The following is a 22,020-nucleotide window of genomic DNA, read 5'->3' on the forward strand; positions in this document are numbered from 1 at the left end:
GCTTTTAAGAACAAGGAAAAATGTTGTAGTAATGATAATCCATCAGTGAGTGTGTGCAAGCAGGTTAAGTTTGGGTTCGAGTTTTGGATGTAGAAGTATCTTTTTGGCCTGGTAGGGTCCGGGTTTAAGATAACTGGTACAGCCTGAGCCATTTCTGACCTGCTGTATAGGTGTTGTAACACAAAGAACTATTTCAATGTACTGTAGTGAAAAGACCTGAAAACCTTCTGACAACCAATCACTTAACAATAAAAGCCAATGGGCAGGCACTCCTGTTGTGGCAGATTTGCTTAAAAACATTCCTTTGATATATATATATATAATCTCAAAGGAATGTTTTTAAGCAAATCTGCCACAACAGGAGTGCCTGCCCATTGGCTTTTATTGTATATATATATATATATATATATATATATATATATATATATTGCCATATAATAAAGTTTCATTAGTACAAGGCATTCTTAAGGCAGCAACATGATTCCTCAAAGGGCAGGGCAAACAAAATGTCCAGAACAAAAGAGGGATACTATAAAGTATCAGATCACTGTCCTAGCTTTTCTCAGCAGTGAGCAGCAGCGCACAGTGATTCTGTGGAGTCTTGCATAGGCTTGTTTTCCTCTTGCTCAGCAAGTTTTAAAATGAGCACTTTTCTGCGGAGGGTCCCGGTCATCTGACTGCTCAGGTTTTCAAAGGGTGGCTCAGACAAGGAACCTCTGGGAGTAGGTGGAGTGCTGTCTACTCCATGGTTTAACAACAGGCAAATGGCATCTGTGTATCCTCCTCGTACGGCCAGGTGAAGTGGCGTGAATCCACTCTCATCCTGCTTACCTGCCGCCTCTGGCCACCACCGCAGCAGCTCCTCTATGACCTGACAGTGGCCCCCTTCGGTCGCCAGATGGCAGGGAGTACGGTGGATGTGGTCAGTTTCATGAGGGTCAGCTCCTTCCTCTAGTAGCATTTTGACGGTAGCCAAGTGACCCTGCCGGGCAGCTAGATGAAGAGGAGTAAGACCCTGTGCTGTGCGACTCTGGAGGTCGGCGCCATGTTTAAGAAGCAGTCGAGAGGTGCTGGTGTGACCAGTTTCAGCAGCCACGTGGAGTGGAGTGTTTAGACCAGTAGACATGACATGGACATCAGCTCCCAGCTCTACCAAAACACGGGCCACTCTGTACTGTCCCCTTTGTGAGGCCAGGTGCAGGGGAGCTCGTCCATCTGCTGTCCGACCATCAACGTCAACACAAGCTTGTTTGACCAGCAGCTTCACAATTCCCAGGTGACCTTGCCAGGCTGCCAGATGCAGTGCTGTCCATTCATCCTTGCCCTTGGCATGGGCATCAGCACTACGGCTCAGCAGCACACGAACCACATTCTCCCGGCCGTGGTGGCAGGCTACATGTATGGGAGTGCGTCCTTGAGCATCTGCTTCATTCATGGTGGCTCCACGGTCAAGCAGAAGCCGGGTCAGTGCTTCATCACCGTACTGAGCAGCAAAATGCAGTGCTGTGTACTGGTCCTCATCCTTGGCATTCACGTTGGTGCTCTTGCGGCTCAGCAAGATCTCAGCTACACTCTTCAGCCGCTTCTCTGCAGCCACATGGAGGGGAGTGGCCCCTCGCGAATCAGGCAGGTTTGCACTGCAGTTGTTGAGCAGCAGGAATTTGACCGCTTCCTCATTGGCCAGGCTCACAGCATAGTGTAGGAGGCTGCCACCCCCTTCCAGGAGGAGGTCTGCATCCTGTGGCTGGAGTATCTTCATCAGTTTGGCGATGTCCTCAGTACGAATAGCATCACACAGCTTCTTTCTCTGCAGTTCACTTGACTCTAAGCAACACAAAGAAACAAACTCAATAATAAATCTGAAGCTATGTGGGATTGCACAGAAATTATTTTAAAAATGATGCATAATTAAAAGATAATATGTAAGGTAATATATTTTAATGTGAAATGTGGAAAAAAAAAAAAGCCCCGGGCTGATATGCCCAACAACCCTGAATTATTCAGAAATTAGGGGTGCTGTATGTAAGAATGTTTGGTACAACTGATTTGGGAATTTGCATTAAGCCGACTTTATAATGCCAGCACCCTAGTCCAAATCTGTGTTATATCTTATTGAGCCCATGTGTGAATAAAGTACGTCACTGTCCACTAGAATTCACAGAAAGTGAATGTGCATGTTCATAACTGTACCATCAAGACAATCCCACACATCACAAAACATGAAATGTAGGACTTCTGAGACATCAATTATATGTAAACTTTGTCCAATGATCTTTTCTTTGATAGTTCAAACAAGACAACTCTTCTGAGCATTTAAATCTCCCATTTATAGTAGCAGAAAATAGTTATTTGATGGTTACTGTAGAGATAAATAAATTTATATTGAAACTGGTCCGACAACAATGTCTTTTTATAGACTACTTTATAGGTCAGGTCAGGCTGGCCCATTAATTTACATCTTTGGACATTTTGATTCATTCCCTCAACTAAACAAACAGAGTATGTCCTGTAGGTGAAAACGTATCTGACACCAAAAATTTCCTGCTATTTATTCCATATGCGAAAGGCAGGGGTTAGCACAATTTTGTCAGATAAAAACCGGTGTATAGTACAATATGCTACGCACGCAGTGATCGGCAACCCTAGGCACACACACACACACGACTTTTCAGCCAATCACAGCAAATATATGATTTATCGTCAGTGACAAGGGAACAAGAGCTACAGATTTCATTGGGAACGAGGAACGTCCTCCTGTCCTGCAGGATTTTGGAAGAAGAATAAACGCTCAACAGGTAGAATGAAGTGATATGCGACACTACATCACGCTAAATTCATTCATTCATTCATTCATTATCTGTAACCGCTTATCCAATTTAGGGTCGCGGGGGGTCCAGAGCCAACCTGGAATCATTGGGCGCAAGGCGGGAATACACCCTGGAGGGGACGCCAGTCCTTCACAGGGCAACACAGACACATTCACTCACACCTACGGACACTTTTGAGTCGCCAATCCACCTACCAACGTGTGTTTTTGGACTGTGGGAGGAAACCGGAGCACCCGGAGGAAACCCACGCGGACAGGGGGAGAACACACCAACTCCTCACAGACAGTCACCCGGAGCGGGAATCGAACCCACAACCTCCAGGCCCCTGGAGCTGTGTGACTGCGACACTACCTGCTGCCCCACCATGCCGCCCACGCTAAATTGGTCAAGCAAAATTCACAGTCTGTCACAACATCAGCATTTTCTTGATAGCCTAATATTATGGAGCTATATTTGGTGAAAACCCCCCAAGCACCCGTGACAGTGAAATTTGTAGTTGTAGAAAATAGTCACAGGTGTATCAGAAAATTTGAATCTCCTCAGGAGTTGCAAACCTGTAGATGTTTTCCCTCTTCCACAAATACGACTTAACAGTTACACCTTCGCAAATTCTTCATTGCAAGTGCAAAAATCCAATAATAACATCCGCTCACAGTTTTATTTTAAGGGAATATTTGGCTTGCACAAACACAAGTCAGTGACTACACTTGCTCGAATCTGCAGCTACGAGTCTCAAATGCTGTCTTTTTCGCTCACAGATGTCAACTTCCGCACGTTCTCACTTTTGCACCAAATATTTCAGTCAGTGTGATGCATAATTAATTTGTACATTTGTAGAGCCAGGGGCAGGCACTGTTCAGAGATCAGCGAACCTTCCTGACTAATCAGAGGACTCGTTAGGCACGTGTTGAATGCTACTTGGCTGAGCACCTCCTACAAAAAGCCTTCTCCAGAAAACAAAAATGGAGGACCGTGTGTCCATGTAGAAACTGGAATGGAAAACGGAATATAAATCTTTATCAGATTTCTAATGAAGAAAGAGGCATTGAGATAAAACTACGAGTATCTGCTAATATGTAGCAGGATTATGGGATTTTAGTGTTGCACCACACTGACTATGATGTTTGGTGTAAAAGTGAGCGGAAAAGACAGCATTTGAAACTCGTATTTGAGCAGGTGTAGTCATTGACTTGTGTTTGTGCAAGGCAAATACCCCCCTTTTTTAATACAGGGGTGTAACTCAGATTGCACAGATTCACATATTGGTTTACGAATGTGCAACTTTTGTGCATGATTTATACGAGTGTGTGAATGTGTTTTGCACCCTATTCACTGCTACAACTGTAGCAAAACTGAGCATTTGTAGGTGTGTGTGTAGAATTGAATTTGTGCACCTGCAATGAAGAATTTGTAACGGTCTAATTGTAAAGTTGTATTTGTGGGAGAGAAAAAAAAACTACAGGTTTGTATCTCCTAAAGAGATTCTTTGTGACTTCAAAATGTACTGATACACATGTGACTATTTTATACATTTAAAATTTCACTGTCACATGTGCTCAGCAGTTTTGCACCAAGTATACCTCCATATAATATGAATATGTATGACAAGGTTAATTTGTGAACCGATGGTATTGCTTTACAGTACTGTTAGGCTATATCTAGCCTACTTGCTAGGGGGTAACTTTTTTTCTTCAGTCATTCTCTTGCTATATAATATAGTTCCATCATAGGACTGTGCATGAACATTGTTAGACCCAAATGTCCTTTAGCACCCTGCTATGAGGCAATTACCCTTAGACCCCTTGGTTAAAGCTTAGCTCCCCTAATCATTAATTTCTAGTGACAGCCCTGGGACTGTGTTTTGAAAAAGTTGTTTTCTTTTTGTCATGCAATATTAGGATGCAGAAAAGGAAAAAGCAGGGGACACTTTTTTTTTCCCCAAGCAAACTCTAGCAAGTGGGGTTGACAATTTGCTACCACAGGCTAGCAATTTGTAACCCCTCATGTGTGTCTGCTTTGTGGTTTTCACTCAAAGATTGAATAGATTGGGGACCATGCAGCGGTTTTATTAACCTAGCACAAACAATGAAATGTTGGGACTAGACACAAGGCAAAAAAAAAATAAAAAATCACAGTATTTCTGTACTGTAGGCCTAGATGTACATAAAATGTAAAAATTCATTAGTTATAATTGGTCATGATTGTAATTATAATTTGGCTGAGAGGGATTTTACTTCCCCACCCCAGAACACCCCCACTTTTGAAAAGCTGATTCTAGTTCACATTTCATATGTGAAAACTGCAATACAAATATAGGAATGGTTCACTGTATTTGTAATGTGTCTCAACAGTTTAAGGCCTCTAAATGCTACTTCATAATACGTTGTCACATGAACGTTATTGTGTATGTGTACTGTGTTGACTTATGTAACATGTAATTTGATTTTTCCCCCCTCATTCCAACAAATGTTATATTTAGATATGACTATAGACTACTAGACATAAAATGATTACAAATTCAATATTTTCTTGCTACAAGGTTAAATTCTGTAATTTCATTTTCATTTCAAAGAACGTTTGACAGACGAAGTACAAATTTTCAACCATTTTACCACTGTAACAAAAACTCATGTCTTACCATTGCCTGAGCTTTCTCTCTCGAAAGAGAGTGTGATGGAGCCTTGTGAGGAGAAGGCAGAGTCCACAGAGGAAATTCCTGAGAGTCTCTTGCTGGTGTTATCTTTAATCTCCAGGCAGTCCTCTTTGACATGATCAAAACTGCGGGAGATGCCAGAATCAAGCTGACTCAGGAGCTCAGAGAGGCTGTGGTCCTTTTCTGGCAACATGGCTGACTTTGGCCTCACTGGTTTCTGCACCTTAGACTATTAAGAATAAAAAAACAACACACAAACAATATATAAATGCCCAGCCTGATAAATTAAACTAAACAAGGAAGTGAAGCTAGATCATTAAAAGTAGCATAGGTAATTATTTGAATATAGATTATAAAATAAAGCTTGTGTTTTGTAAATTGTAAATTGTATGAAAGGTGCTCTATAAATGTACATCCCTTGCCTTATCTTGTAAATATAAACAAATTTAGAATTGGATGTCTCAACACATTCCAAAAAAACGTTGGCAGCAAAAAAAAAAAATGGGAGCAACATAAAAGTAAAAACATCCACGTCACATTAAAAGCATTAAACTATAAGAACACGAATGCCTCTTTTATACATTTATATTCAACAAACCCTCGGTCTTTGCAAGCACAAATAGGTTTTTGCTCATCACTTTATAACAAACTCGTGAGAGAATTTTCAAATAAAAATATTAATATGGGATTACAAAAATAATTACGTCAGTTATTACATTGCGTACTTAATATTGTGAAATGGTTCATTAAACATGGAAAAAACCAGTACACGTAGGGTAAGGCTGGACACCCATGTTGAATGAGCACCTTTCTCACTAATGAGAAACTGATTAGTTACAATGATAAATATTGACACACAGGTTTGGGTGTACTTAACTTTTATCACTTAAAAAGTTATATTATGTTACTGCTATGCAAGGAGGAAAGCCTTACATCAATTCTACTGCTCATATTCTATATGAAAAATATCATCTCCGATGGTCCAAAAAACAGTAGAGACATGTGCTAGGGTCAGCCTTGCCATGTTTCAGCTTGTTTTAATGAAAAACCAGATTTTATTGTTAAATGCAAAAGCCAACATCTATCATGGTATGGGGGTGTATCTATGACCATAAAATGGGTAATTTGCATATGAGAAGTTTCCATTGATGTGGAGGCAAACATTGGGTTTTTAAAGAGACATATGCAGTTATAAATTTGTCGTCTTTTCCTAGAAAGTCTATGGTTATTTAAGCAAAACCATGCCAGGCCACATTCTGTACATTCTACAACAACGCGCCTTTGTAGACACAGAGGCTTTGCTTGACTGGCCTGCCAGTTCAGATGTCTCCTTTGTTGCATCATGAAGAGGAGAATCAGGCAATTGTAACCATGGACTGTTGAACAGCTGAAATTTTGTATAAAGCCAAAATGGGCAAAAAAAAATTCCACTTCTAAAACTTTAACAACGGGAACTTTCACGTTCCCAGAGGATTACAGAGTGTAATGAGGAAAAGTGATGTAACACAGTGGTAAACACACATCTGTCCCAACTTTTTGGAGTGTGTTGCAAGAATCAAATTCTAAATGTGTTTATATTTACAAAACTTTTCTTTGTACGTTTTTTATTTAAAGCATCAATAGAATTAAAATATCATTCTTGTTTTAATAGGCATTTTCACAACATTTTGCATACAGCATGAATAAACATTTCACATACAAATTGAAAACTATTGGTATATAGTGCATTCTCATTTTTAAGTCTAACAACTTGCAGATTAAATGTTCAGGTTAACAGATGATTAACTTGTTCTTGCAAGGACAGTTTATTCAGTAATGACCTTATCTAGTCAGGTACATACTTAACAAAATGCATTCAATTCATACAGGAAAAGTCATTTTAATTGAACGCTGGGTAAACTATCTTGCCCAGTTACATTCCCTATCTCTAATGAGGTGTCGTCAGCTAAACTAAGCATTTGTGGTATGTGCTTTAAGAGCACAACAACAAATGCCACAGTTGCCCAATGGCCTGGCTCAATTGTGACAATCATGCATAAATACTAAAGAAGGTTGTTACACGTTGCACAATGGTAGAAGTTTTTTTTCTTTATGTACCTTCTGTTTAGGAGGTCAGTGACTTATGGAAGAAAGGAATGTGTAAAAGAAAAAAACATGAGAATGGTGAAAGTATATAGGCTAACTGAAAAGGTGAGAACTGTCATGGACGAACTTTAATGGACTGGACTGTCCTGGTGAAACATTTGTACCTGTTCTGATGGTAGAGCTGGGCAGGGGGAGCAATCAGACTCAGACACAGACACTCGGGATTCATCATGGGGTTTGGAGCATAACTCCTCAGCCTCAGAAGTTATCTCTGTAATAAACAGAAAGAAATTATACACTGAATGTACAATATTTTATTTTTAAGTGTATTGTTCTTCCATCAGTATGGTCATCGCAGCTGCATTGCACATATGCATTACACTCTCAACGCAGAGGGGCCAAACTTAGCAACCGCTGGCAGTTGGAATATTCACCTTCAGCCAACCCCTCATCCGTCCACACTACACACTCAGTGTTAAATTAGCATTAGTTCATGCTAGATCTGTAGTGAATAAATAATTTTTACTTAAATTACTTTTTTAATTCCCATGCCTTGGATTTTCTCTGTGTGTCTGAGACTTGGCTTGTTGATGATTGCCCCTTGTTGAGCTGACCCCTAAAGGTTGTCACTTCTTAAATACACCTAGGATCTCTGGTCTAGCAACTATTTTCAGAAACTGTTTACATGCTGTTTACTGACTGTAAAGGACTATTACAGTTTTGAGATGAAGCTTTATAACATGGAACTGTAATGCCCTGTGTTCTGTGCTCTTGTGTACAGAACCCCCAAATTTAAAAAGGATTGTATCCAAGTATTTTCAACAGTGTTTTCAAGACTTTTTAACAGTTACCATAGCATAGACAATGTTTTGATACATGGAGATATTACTACTTTAATATGTTTGTTGCCCTACTAAGCCTTTAGTTAGTGTTATTTCTAGTTAGTTAGTTAGTGAATTTCTACAACTTCTTGACTTCATTTAGTTCAGCCCAGTCTGTAATGGGCTCCATGCATGAGCATAGACATACTCTGGATCTTACTCTATCATTGGGATTTTCTTTGTGTTTCTTTGCATTAAGGTTGCATATGTATGTCAGACCACAAGCCCATTTTGTTCAGTGTAAACCTCCCTTATGTTCTTCCTAAGACTGGCTAATCTACAAATTTCTCTCATATTTTAACTCTGCAGACAATTAATCAGTTTTCAGCATTCTATGCTACTGTAGCTAGCTGTATTGAAAATATTTTAAATATTTTCTTTACTTATTTTTAAATTTACTTTAAATATCACTCAGTACAAACAGCCAGAGCCAAATATTTTGCAGACATTATTTCCACAGTCCTAAAGTTTTATTCAAAACTCACTGTACTGCACCCTGGTGCTAAATGTACGCTTGAGGTTTGTACGCAAAGAGATGTGTGAAGTTTTCAGAATTTCTATGAACAAAATTGATCAAATAACAGCAAGTTTTTTACATTCTAGATGTCAGATCTGCCTACTATTGCGGCCAATTTTAGTCTGTTTGAAATGGTGATTTTGACTGGCTTATTTGATTAAACTTTGCATATGAGGCCTACCACTTGCCCACTGATGTATTTCATACAAGATTTCTTATAAACATGCTACAGTCAGTTCAACCATAACTTTATGACCACCACATTGTTTCTACACTCACTGTCCATTCTCTTAGCTCTTACCACTGACCATTACAGATCCATTTTGTAGTTCTACAGTTACAGACTGCAGTCCATCTCGTACCGTTCATACTTGTTTATCCCCCTTTTCAGCAATTTTCCTAATAAGCTAACAATGATCCATCGGCCAAATCATACCTGCTCTGTGGGGGTCCTGATCATTGAAAAATTGCTGAAATGTGGTACGAGATAGACTACTGTCTAATTGTAAGTGCTCCGGTTTAATCAGTGTATCTGAGAGAAGGAACTGAGAGTGTAGAAAAAAGGCGATCATAATGTTATAGCTGATCAGTGTATAGCATTGTGATATAAAGTGTAAATTTGAGTGAACTTAACAACTTGAGACAGGTCAAGGCTAGAATGTTTGTGGCTAAGTTTTCATTACTAATGTTATATTATGTACTTTTAGTCTTGTAGTTTCAGAACAAAACTTAAAATAGACACACAGTGCTGATAGTCACACTAAACAAAAATGGACAGCATATATAAATAAACAAAAACAACATTGCAGAATACAAAAAAAAAAAACATTAAAAAGCAAATGTGTTTTAAATTAATGTGACAATGATAACATGCAATTATTTGTCATTTTACAATGTACAACGACATGTTTCTTCCACCCATCTGTGGCAGCACACACACATATACACACACACACACACACACACACACACTTTGGGGATTCAGTGCCTGCCTTGCTCAAGGGCACTTCAGCTATGGTTGTTTCCACCAGTCCTGGGGATCAAACCGCCAACCTTCCGGTACCAAGCCTGGTCCTCTAATAATTAGGCCATGGCTGCCCCTAATTAAACCTCTGGTGTGGTGAATATATTTAAAGATCTTACTTGATGATTTTAAGGTAATATTCTGTGAAGAACATGTAAGAGAAGACCACATTTTTGAGATTCCATTGTACAGCCAGCTACACACATTTACGTACACTATACTGTCAAATGCATTCACTCCCCCATCCAAATCATTTAATTCAGGAGTTCCAATCACTTCAATGGCCATAGGTAAATAAAATCAAGCACCTAGGCATGCAGATTGCTTCTACAAACATTTGTGAAAGACTGGGTTGTTCTCAGGAGCTCAGTGAATCCCATTTTCAATTGGGATGTATTAGAGTGGAGAGTGCGAGCCAGGCCTTCTCTTCCAACATCTGACCTCACAAACGCGCTTTTGCAAGAATGGTCACAAATTCCTTTAAACACACTCGTAACCTTGTGGAAAGCCTTCCCAGAAGAGCTGAAGCTGTTATAGCTGCAAAGGGTGGGCATCAATTTAATTAATTCTTGAGACTGCCAGGGTGGCTCCCATCCTGAAGAAGCCCACTCTGGACTCCTCAGCAACTACAAACCTGTATCACACCTTCCTTTCCTCTCTAAAATTCTTGAATGTGTAGTCTATAATCAGTTGTCCCTTATTCTTACCCCGAACCAGCTCCAGAATCCCTACCAGCCTGGCTTCAAACCGGCACACTCAACCGAAACTGCCCCTGTAGCAGTTACTGAGAAGCTTCAGGCAGCAAGATCAGCCAAACTGTCATCGGTTCTGATTCCTCTGGACCTTTCTGCAGCCTTTGAAACAGTCAACCACAAGATGCTCTCACTGTTATGCTGATGACACTCAACTAATGCTTTCCTTTCCACCTTCTGACACTCAGGTTTCCAGTCGCATTTCATCATGTCTAACTGACATCTCTTCTTGGATGACAGCTCACCACCTGAAGCTCAGTCCTAGCAAGACTGATCTGTTTTTCATCCCTGCATTCGTTATGCAGATTCCTACTGTACAACATCCAGCCAATTCGACCCTTTCTTTTTCAGGAGGCTGCCCAGGTGCTTGTCCAGTATCTAGTCATTTCAAGGCTTGACTACTGCAACTCACTCTTGGCTGGTCTTCCTCTGCAGGCCATCAGGCCCCTTCAGCTGATCCAGAATGCAGCTGCACTGCTTGTCTTCAGTCTTCCAAAGTTTACCCACGTCACTCCACTGCACAGCTTCCTGTATTTCCACTGGCTGTCTGAATAGCAGACTGTCTTGCAGTCTTCAAACACAGACTGAAGACACACTTTTTTTGTCAACCACTTAGGTGAGCACTAAACTAATTGCTCACTGTAACATGTTTTTGCACTTATCTGCTCTTAAATCCTTTCTTTTTAGGTATGAACACTGACTAGTTTTTCCTTCTAGGTTTGAGCACTGACTAGATTGTATTGTGCATTGCAATTGCTACGTTTTGTTCTTTCTAGGTTTCAGGACTGGCCCTTGTTCTGACAAGCGTACCTATTTGTACTAGCTAGGATACACATTCTGTCTGAACACCAAGCACTTTTGGGTCACTCTGGATAAGAGCGTTTGCTAAATGCTGTAAAAGTAAATGTAATTAAATGTTATCAGTATGATTGATGTGTGATATTCACCCTGAAAACTGGGCCGCTCATCTGGAGAAGCTTTCCAGCATTTCTCCATGAGGGCCATGAACCCTGAGCAGGCTGGAGGTCGACTGCGGGGCACAGCACTTAACTCTGGACGCACCCCCTTCACCACCTTCACCATGATGTGCAGAATGTTGTTCTCCCCTATGGGCCAAAGTACAATAAACAAGAGAGAAATTTTTCAGATCACTGCAGTGACTTGCACTGAAATGTGGCACTAGCATAGAAGATTTAGCAATGGGAACAAAACTGCTTATTTCAAAAAAGGGAAAGGTTTCAGTTTACAAGACAAATGATATGTATAGCATGCAGCATTTGTCCTGCGTGTGGAGAAAGTTCATACATGTGACGAAGCTAGCTAAGGGCATAAACTGAATAATGGAATATTACCAATTCTGAATAAGCCATGGAAATGTAAAATTCGGAGGGGTGGATATGTGCTTTAAATTTCTAAGTCGTAATATCAACACTGGAAAATACTACTGCACCCCTTCCAGGAGAGGTTTGTTGCCATATGCTCTCCTGTGCCAAACAGCAACAAAGAACAAACACAGTATGCCTTTTCTGACTCCAGTTATTCAAGTGTTTAGTGTCTGTAATTTGATTTTCTGAAAACACACAGTCTGCCCACACACTGATTCCATTCTTTGGAGCCAAAAACTACAGTTCAATTCATATAAATGTCTAAAAAAGCATTTAAGTTTTGTTGTAACAAAGTGCCTAAACGGCTAATGTGATATCTAAAGTGTCTAGTTCTTGCTTATCTGCCCTGGAAATATGTATGAAATAAAGAAGTTTTCTTACACATCAGCATTCATTTGTCATATACTAAAATATAAGGGTTATTGGGGCTGTCCATCATCAGACTCTAAAGCTTAGGTTTAATCATCAGCCGAAAAAGGACATAACCAAACATAGCAGTGAAATAAGCAACATTCTGAAGCCTGTGAAAAATAATCATTACTTCGAATCTTACCTTGATACGGTTTCTTCTGTGTGAGAATTCCCCAGATAACAATCGAAAAGCTACATGAACAACACAAAGGCAGGCAGGCTAATAGTTAATTAGGTACTGATTAAAGAACATGGGACTGTTCTCACTTTATAAGTTTGTCAAAATATAGCATGTGGACATATAATTTAATAATTTCCCATATGTACTTATAAGGTAATCAAAGTTGATATTTATGATCTCATATGTTGAATAGTACAAATTCTGGCATGATTATTAAGAGCAAGTTATATAGGCTGACCTGTAGACATCATGCTTAGTGTCAGAGACTCTGTCTTTCTCAATGATTCTCTCAGGAGGGAGGTAAGCGATAGTGCCACAAAACCCATCTCGGCTGATGTCATCATTCCGAGCAAAGCCATTCCACCTGGCCAGGCCAAAGTCTGAAATCTAAAAGAAGAAACAGCAAACATGAGAGTGCAACTTTAAAGCTTTCAGTACAGCCACCTTTCTACATACATTTCCACTTAACTGGATTTAATTAAATGACTAATTTAAACCTAAACACCCAAACCCATTGCCAATTACTTAAAATATCAATGTTTCCATGTAATAAATCCTCTTTAATGTTTATTTGAGAACTGCATGTTCACCATTAGAACCATTTAGAAAATGTTAAACTATAGATAACTACAGCATCCAATGAGTTTGCATATATGGCTCAAATATACATTGTAAATGCACTTATAACCTACAGTGTATACATTTTGGGAAGCATATATCTTAATCTAACTAGATTGATTTCAAGGTTCATTCATGCCAAAGAAAAAAAAAAAAAGAATAAAATAAGCTCTAACTTCTCCCTTCACCCCTGCCTCTAATCTTCACCTCCACCCAAAACTGAAGCCTAATTAATCCTCCAATGTAAAGGCCTTGAAATGAGCCTTGTTATTTTGTGTGCTGAGCTTAAACCATGCCACCGTTTCTAAGAGGGCGGGTTGTGTGCTGCCATGCCCTCAGGCCGCCCCCAAGAGGTAGGAAGGCCTTGTGTCTGAATGCGTGTGGACGTGTGCAGGTGTGTGCCTGCCATGCATTAAGGCTGCTTAGCACCAGCCTGTTGAGACCGGCCCGTGCCACGTATTTACATCCAACCTTTTCAATCCAGGGGAATGCTTTCCCACCCATCCTCCAATCACACGCTTACTCATCCATAGTGAGGACGGGCATGGACGGGATAAGCGCTGGGAAAGCATTTCTGCCCTCAGGGAACTTCATGGAAAACCAAAGAAAGAGCCAAGTAAAAGCAGGGAGAAAGCAGTTATTCCCTTGCAGAAGGAATGATAATGCAAATTCGAGGTTCTGGTAGCAACTGCTACATGTCATTCAATTTATCATGTAAAAATATCTTGCATACTACCAGACAAATAACATCTATAATATCTGGTCATACAAACGCCTTAACATGATGAACTTTTGCAGTGAATTGCTGGTGAATTTGGCAAGAACATTTCCATGCACTGGAATTACTGTTTTTTTTTTCTTTTTTTTAAAGAATAATTTAGATAGTACGAAAAGTTTTAATTGATATGGACTCAATAGTTTAAAATGTTTGGAGGTTCTTTACACTCAATTAGATACATGACTCGGGTTTCAGAAAAGCACTGTAGAAATAATAATATTTCGATTTATTATTATACAAACCACAGTACTGCATATGATCACCAATCACATTCTCAATTCTTTAGAACTATGGACTGCTACTGCTCTGGCATGCATCATACACAAGGCTGCACAGGAATCAGTGGTGAGGAAATTTGATCCTGAACACAGCTGTTACATTAAATTTACTTTCAAATACATCAGGTGTATCAGGACATAGAAAAAATACATTACAAATTACACTCACTTTGACATGGTAGTGGGCATCCAGCAGAATGTTGGCAGGTTTTAGGTCCAGGTGCAGCAGTGGTGGGTTCATGCAGTGCAGGAAATTCATGCCCACTGCTGTTTCATGAATAATGCGGAAGCGGAGTTCCCAAGGCAATGGCTCTGCAGCCAGCAGAGCCTCTAGAGAGCCCGTCTCCATGTACTCCATCACTAGGCCCTGGGGATCACTGCAGATTCCATACACAGGGAGAATGTAGCGGAACTTGGCAGCCTCCATCTTATTGGCCTCTTCGAGGAGCTCAGCACGCTCCCTGAGAACAAAGAAAAAACAATCAAATGCTGAACTGATTAATTGTGTCTTACTAGTAGAGCTGTGTATCCTATTGGATTACTTAACTTTGACACTTGCTCAAAATTATATATTAAACAATATCTTTAACAAAAAAAGCATGTAAGGAGCAGGATGGAATATGGTGTGTTTAATGGTAGCTGAAATGCAGACTGATCAAAAAATTTACTGATGCTGGTAACCCATTTTTTAATTTAGACTGACAAAAACAGTTTAGTTTATAAATGCAGGGGTCTTTCAAAACATACCAAACCAAAAACAAAGGCATGTGTAAATCACAGGGTTCGTGTGAAAATGAGCCCTAAGCGTTTACTTGTTTGTTATTTTATATGTTATTTTATATATATATAAAACCATTTGAACAGAGTGATCCAACATTTATTGTACTACTAAAACATGATGCAAACTTATTCAAATGTGATTATTCAACAAAGCCAATGTTTGCTATCAGGACAGTAAACATAAAAAAGTAGGTTGTATATATAATTATGGTATTCAGTGGCTTTGATAGTCTCATCTCATCTAGTGCTGTACATTGCTCTGTTTAAAATTAAACCATGAGTGTTTTCTATGGAAGGAAAACTGATAGTGGGAACATTACAGATGGCTGACCTTAAACAGACATGCGTGGCTAAAGGTGATTGTTTTGAATTCAAGAAATGCCTGGCCTGAAGGTGGTAAATCAGTCAAACAAAAAATAATATGCACTATAGATGCAAATTATTCCCATCAAGGCTGACTATCTAATTTTAATGGCATTTATAGCTCTAAAATGAGCTGTGGGTATGGATACTTTGCACTAAGTCAGCCTTCAAAGTACTTTACATGAGTCCGTTTATCAGTGTATGGATAACCAAAGCACTCAAATATTGACGTTTCCCAAAGGAAGCTGAAAGGAGAAGTCTCAAACAGAATTTGATTTAAGAAAAGATCATGTTGGTTTTTGCTCTGTGCATTCCATACTGATAAATAAGTAAATTACTTACCACCTGATTCCCTACCATGCCAACCAGACCATACCACTAAAATTTCTTGGGCAATAATGTGCCTACCTCATTCACATCCACACTCACTATTTGCAATCACTTATCCAGTTCAGGGTCACTGTGTTTCCAGAGCCTACCCGGCTGGGCAAAGGTAGGAACAAACCCTGGAGAGGGCACCAGTCCTTCACAGTGCGACACACACAGTCACTCACATACTCACACCTATGGACAATTTGAGCAGCCAATCCACCTACGAACGTGTGTTTTTGGACCGTCAGAGGAAATCCACACGGACACACTATACTCCACATAGTCAGTCTTGGAACGGGACTTAAACCGACAACCTCCAGGTCCCTGGAGCTGTGTGACTGTGACTGCCACCGTCTGCCTACCTCTCTAACTTAATTATAATTACAGTAGAAAAGCGCATCTGCCAAATGCTACAAATGTAAATGTAAAGAGTCTGTCCACTAAGACATTTCCCATTATGGCAGTTGTCTGCTATTTACTTGTAAACAGACCACACATATTTTCTGTTGCAGGCATTCCAGGAAATAATCATACACTGATATCTTATCTGATCACTGCGCAAACATATGACAAGTTAAAAAATAAAATCAAAAAAGTTGACAGCTTCCTTTACAGATGAATATCATGAGCCACGTTATTATTAATAATCTAATAATAATCTGTTTTAATGGTCATTTTATTTATTAGTAATAAATAAATAAATATTTAGTTTATTGTAGTAATAATTTATTTTTGAACTTTAATTTCAGTTCATTAAACTAGATTTGAAACAAGATTTACAAAAATGTTAAATTATAATCGAATTTGGTATGCCTATTTGTGGTGTGAAAGAATGTTGGGAAAGCTGTTGAGAAACCATTACTGAGAAAGCACAAGAAAAAAAAAATAAGTAGTCAAAGTAAGACGCTGGTACCCTCAGAAATATGTACATGCTATGCCAGAACACCGACCTCAACCTCATTAACTCTGTTTGGGATTACTTGAATGCTGACAAGCAGAAAATGTAACCAGCATCTAATACTGACCTTTAGAGGTGTGGAAAAAATATATATTTCTCAGGCAGACCTGAATGCTGAATGGTTTAATTGTTGAAAGGTCTGTAATTTACTAATAAATTAGTTTTCTCCTTTTTATCCAAAAAACAAATAACTGGTTTAGACTGCAGGGAAAAAAGACATTTGCAAAGCACTGAATTGCTTTTAAAAGAAAGATCTCACTTTACAGGAGAAGGTTAAAAGGTCCTAACATTACATTTTTAAGCATGTGTTTTTCATGTGTGTTTTAAAGTAACAAAAGATACATTATGCTGAAAGAATAATAATTTAAAACTCCATTGTCACCTCACTAATAATTAAATCTTGCCCCATCACTTCTAATCTATTCTCATGCCGTCCTACATTCTTCATTTACATAATATTTAGCCTTAGATCCAAAAACCCTTTTATACAGCCCTACTTTATATCTGTTAAAGAGGAAATCTGATACATGGGCATGAAAGTTTTGAAGCATGATGTATAAGGAGTGAGGAAGAGAGGAAAAAGAGAGGGGCAGAGTGTGAATATGAATAGGAAGGAAAGAGGTGTATTGAAGAATATTCCTCAAGGAATATCCTTTAATCTCCCTATTGAATCCCTTAGCATCAGACAAAAGCTCCTCTTAAAAAGAGAGAAAAAGAGTGAGAGGGGAAAAAAACCCTGGGCCGGTGCAACCGGTTCCTCAACTCTGCTCATTGTCTCCAAAAACTCCAGGCAGGTAGGTTCACCAAGGACAATGCCTGCTTTGAATTGGTGGCTTGTTTAGTAGGAGAGGGCTAATTGTAGATGTATTGCACTGATGTCCTGTTTGAGCCACTGACTAACTAGCAACAGGCTAGTTCCACTAAATTTACATCAAGAACTGACCTTTAAGTCTTTATGCCCATAGATACAGTTGGATGTCTCTGTTCCTGTTCCTAATGGTGCCTTAAGCCCTTTGAGATTTAAGCACTCAAGTCCACACTTTAGTGATGTTAGCAAGGTGTCGACTTATAGAGCAAGATATCTCAAGGGTGTTTTTCTGTTGTGTGCACCGACAGAAATTTTGGGGCAGATTATTTGTGTTGCTTTTGACTATTGCATTGCATGTAATTTCATCACGCCAGAATTTAAGAGGCGTATATATTTTTTTAATACTTTCAACACTCTAAAAGTATAAGCTGAAACACTAGGTTTCAGTAAAAGGGGGATAAGGCGTTCAGCCCTGTCTGGTTATGTGACTGCAGGTTAAAAAATATAGAGCACTAGTCTCTATTTGTGACACAGGTTTTACAGAACGTAGGGGGTCACAGTTTATAAATTGTTTTTGTGTGCATTGATCAGGTTTAGACACTGATCTGCAGTGAAACAATCAATATTCAGTGGTTGTTTGCTTATGTACTATTTCTACAATATGTGTGTATGTATGTGTGTGTAATGCCTTGATCTGGATGATATGGCTGAAGCTACATCTCAAAGCTAAGCTACCAAAGCTAATTCTTGGAAGACTGAAATGCAACATTCTGTTTCAGCATTAGGGGCTGGATGCAACAAAGCAGGCATAAACAATAGCATAAAATGCAATGATGCCTTGAACTCAAGAAGAGGAACAACATACCCTCTGTAATGTTAGATTTAATTTTAATAAAAATTATTTATAATAATGTGGTAATGTGTTTCTAATGTGGCAAAATAAAATTACCACAATATTTTAAATCTTTAAAAATCCCATTCTCCATGTCTTCAAAAGCTTTGAAAAAACTAAGTTAAATAGTTGCTCCCCAGTGCCATGTATTTGTTGCATACTTTTAGAAATAATTCTGAACTCTAATCCAGTTTAATTGGATATTTCCTGCTGTTGTGAATTAAAATGAATCTATTCATTGGGAGGTCAAATGTTTACAATGATATGAGAATTCTGTAGAAATATAGAACCTAAAACTAAATGTACCGACATAATCCAAACAACAAATTTAAAAAAATCTCTGTAAGAATGACCATGATAAAGTAGCCAAAAATACCTACAAGAATGTCAGACACAGAGAGAGAGAGAAAGAATATTTAATATTTTCTATACAATACCTAATTGAGATTTAATTTATTGAGATTAAATTAATTTATTTTATCTACTATTTATTTTCTAGAAATTAATGTCTAGGCCTGTGTTATGAGCAAACATATCCTGATGCTCTGACTTTATTTTTGAATTCTGAAAGTAGATTCAGCTGTGGTGGTTGTTGTATACAACATATTATTTAGTAACCTCTGACATGTCTAAATACACTAAAACTCTCCATTTAAACTGCTTAATGCATTGTTCTCCTTTAAACTGCAATTTCAATTCAAATGTTAAAACACACTTTGTAATATCAGCCTAAGAAAGCCCTGGAAAGGAGCTGCAGACACAGACTAAACACAAACAGCTGTTTATAGACACATTCATGAATAAGACCTGCATGAATAAGCCTGAGATCAGAGTTCGTACACAGGTGTCCTAAGCACATTTAAGAACACTGTCCAAGCATACACACACATTAAATTACTGGACATCACAGTTATAGAAGCATCTTTTCTTTGTTTGTTTTTTAATCACGAAACACCTGAACACAATCTCAACATATCTCAAATAACTGGTTAGGTAAAATAGCCATAAGTATAAAAAGGAAAAACACCCAAATTAAATAACACATAACCCAGCATGCTAACTTGACCTTTGTAACTACTGACGTGTTAAAAGTGAAAATCACCAGCATACATTCTATACACTATGTATATTTGTTGAAAGTTAACATTACAAAATTGCACTTGGACGTTGTCTTTTATTCTGTTACAAAGACCCAAAACATGAAAGGGGCCTGAGTGTATGTTTAGGGTGGGTGTGTGTGTGTGTCTGTGAGTGTGTGGAGAGATAATATTGTTGAAGCTCTCAAAAAAGTAGAGTACTGAAGGTGACATAAAAATTTAACCTTTTGCTTGCAATGATATTTATTATTTTTCATCGGCTGAAATAATTGGAAACACAAACAGAGATTTTGGAAGTATGTAACACACACACAGATTAACATGAATACACTTTTATAAACAATCACTAAGTTGCTTTGGAACACAAAGCCATTATATAGTAGAAACTATGACAATTCAGTAGATAAATATGTGTGGTTATACTGCTATTACAAAACAAATGTTCACTTCCTTGAAAGTGTGGGAACCAGACAGCTGGCCTAGCCTAGTTTTAGCCTTCATATCACTAAAACAAACTCCACTTTCTTATACTTACACACACACACACACACACACAAACAATTATAAAATCACAATAAAAATTATGTACATCTTAGTAAATATATAAATAAATTAATTAATAAATAAATAGAGTTGCCACTCACTTGTCATCTACATGAAGGCTGGGAGGGCACTTAATGGCCAGCCATGTTTTCCACTGCACATGCCGTACTTTGTACACTTGTCCAAATCCGCCAGAGCCTATCTTCTCCCAACTCCCAAACTCCGATGAGTCAAAAGTTTTCAGTGACCCCATGACTCCTGGGGAGTTCTCATGGACATCCATCTTTAAAGCTGTCAGATAAAATTTCCTGTTCAAGTCCTTTTTTGGCCTTTCCAATTCACAAAAAATCAACAAAAGAAAGTCACACACCTGAGTCCTTCCTTGTTTTTCCGTTCCTTTCAGAAGGCTTCTGTCTGACCCTTCCCTCTGTTCAGGTGAAGAGAGGGTGGGGCTTCAGTGAGTGACATCACTTCCTGGGACTGCCTGATGGAGTTAGGCAACACTAGTTATGAGAAAAGTAGATTCTGGCATGTCTCACCATGACCCTTTCCCTGCTTATATTTATCCAATGCCTGGAGGATGGTTCTTCAATTTCTATGAAAAACAACAAACTATAATACAATATGTGTTACAAACTCATCCAAGACTAAAGGAATTTACTTTAAAACCCAATACTTCTACAAGCAGCAGTCAGTACACTGGTGCAAGCACTGCAACGTTCCTGAGGGGCCAGCTGGGGAATGTTTATTAACATTGCTAAACAATGTCTTTTTATGTGATCCTGGCAAAATGATCCCAGTATGGAATGTGTGGATTCATCTCAGAAACATACTATACCATTCATGACTGGGTTTACATCAACCTCAGCTCGAGAGTAATATGACGAAAAAGTAAGGCTGGCTGTTCCTGTGCACTTCTTCCACATGGACAATAAATCTGGGATAATTCAATTAAATTGTATTTTTTAAAAAAATGCCCCTCCACTTAAAATCATGTTTTTACCTTTTTTAATATGTCTGTGTAGTGTATTTTATTTGCTATATTTAATAATGGTCTTAAAAGGCTTAACTCAGAGAAGGTTTTAAATGTCACAAACTTAATCAAGCTACGATGCAGGTGAGCAGCAGAGGTATACGTGCAGATAAAGCCAGTAACTAATTGCTTTGTCATAGATCCATGTGTACCAAATGAAGGCAGAAATTGAAGAGTTACATATCGTTGCTGTCCAAAAAGAGAAGAAACAAAACAAAACATTAATTTCCATTTTTTGTTTATTTGTAGTTTATTATAATATATGAACACAGCAGCTAAGTCCTTTACATCGTGTGAAAATTTCATAATAAATGGACCAATAGAACTGCTCCAAAATGACTTGGAATTATATCTTTTTACACAACTCCAGGGGCCTGGAGGTAGTGGGTTCGATTCCCACTCCAGGTGACTGTCTGTGAGGAGTGTGGTGTGTTCTCCCTGTGTCTGCGTGGGTTTCTTCCGGGTGACTGTCTGTGAAGAGTGTGGTGTGTTCTCCCTGTGTCTATGTGGGTTTCCTCAGGGTGACTGTCTGTGAGGAGTGTGGTGTGTTCTCTCTGTGTCTGCGTGGGTTTCCTCCGGTTGCTTCGGTTTCCTCCCACAGTCCAAAAACACACGTTGGTAGGTGGATTGGTGACTCAAAAGTGTCCATAGGTGTGAATGTGTGTGTGTGTCTGTGTTGCCCTGTGAAGGATTGGCACCCCCTCCAGCGTGTATTCCCGCATTGCGCCCAGTGATTCCAGGTAGGCTCTGGACCCACCGCGACCCTGAACTGGATAAGCGGTT

At 38.9% G+C, this 22,020-nt stretch overlaps 1 protein-coding gene across 2 annotated transcripts; it reads right to left on the reverse strand.

Moving 5' to 3' along the window:
- Positions 1–413: 413 nt before the first annotated feature.
- On the reverse strand, positions 414–20,675 carry ripk4 (receptor-interacting serine-threonine kinase 4). Of its 2 annotated transcripts, XM_066651159.1 has the most exons (9): positions 20,575–20,675; positions 20,306–20,495; positions 14,561–14,852; positions 12,956–13,104; positions 12,679–12,728; positions 11,688–11,846; positions 7,731–7,837; positions 5,467–5,710; positions 414–1,824 (listed from the first exon to the last, which is right to left on the reverse strand). In XM_066651159.1, the coding sequence occupies exons 2-9, from the start codon at positions 20,485–20,487 to the stop codon at positions 563–565; spliced, it is 2,445 nt and encodes an 814-aa protein (XP_066507256.1). In that variant the 5' UTR covers positions 20,488–20,495; positions 20,575–20,675; the 3' UTR covers positions 414–562. The 2 variants fall into 2 exon arrangements, with proteins under 2 accessions (XP_066507256.1, XP_066507255.1); XM_066651158.1 differs by having other exon boundaries at positions 20,306–20,610.
- Between the last annotated feature and the right edge of the window lie 1,345 nt (positions 20,676–22,020).

This window comes from Hoplias malabaricus, chromosome 18, assembly GCF_029633855.1.
Source record: "Hoplias malabaricus isolate fHopMal1 chromosome 18, fHopMal1.hap1, whole genome shotgun sequence".
NCBI classification, from domain to species: Eukaryota; Metazoa; Chordata; class Actinopteri; order Characiformes; family Erythrinidae; genus Hoplias; species Hoplias malabaricus.

Coding starts and splice junctions, on each gene's coding strand:
- ripk4 (XM_066651159.1), bottom strand. CDS start 20,487: ATGGATGTCCATGAGAACTCCCCAGGAGTCATGGGGTCACTGAAAACT. Junction 14,853..20,305: donor AGCCTTCATGTAGATGACAA/GTGAGTGGCAAC, acceptor CTTTGTTCTCAG/GGAGCGTGCTGAGCTCCTCG. Junction 12,729..12,955: donor ACTAAGCATGATGTCTACAG/GTCAGCCTATAT, acceptor TTGTTCATGTAG/CTTTTCGATTGTTATCTGGG.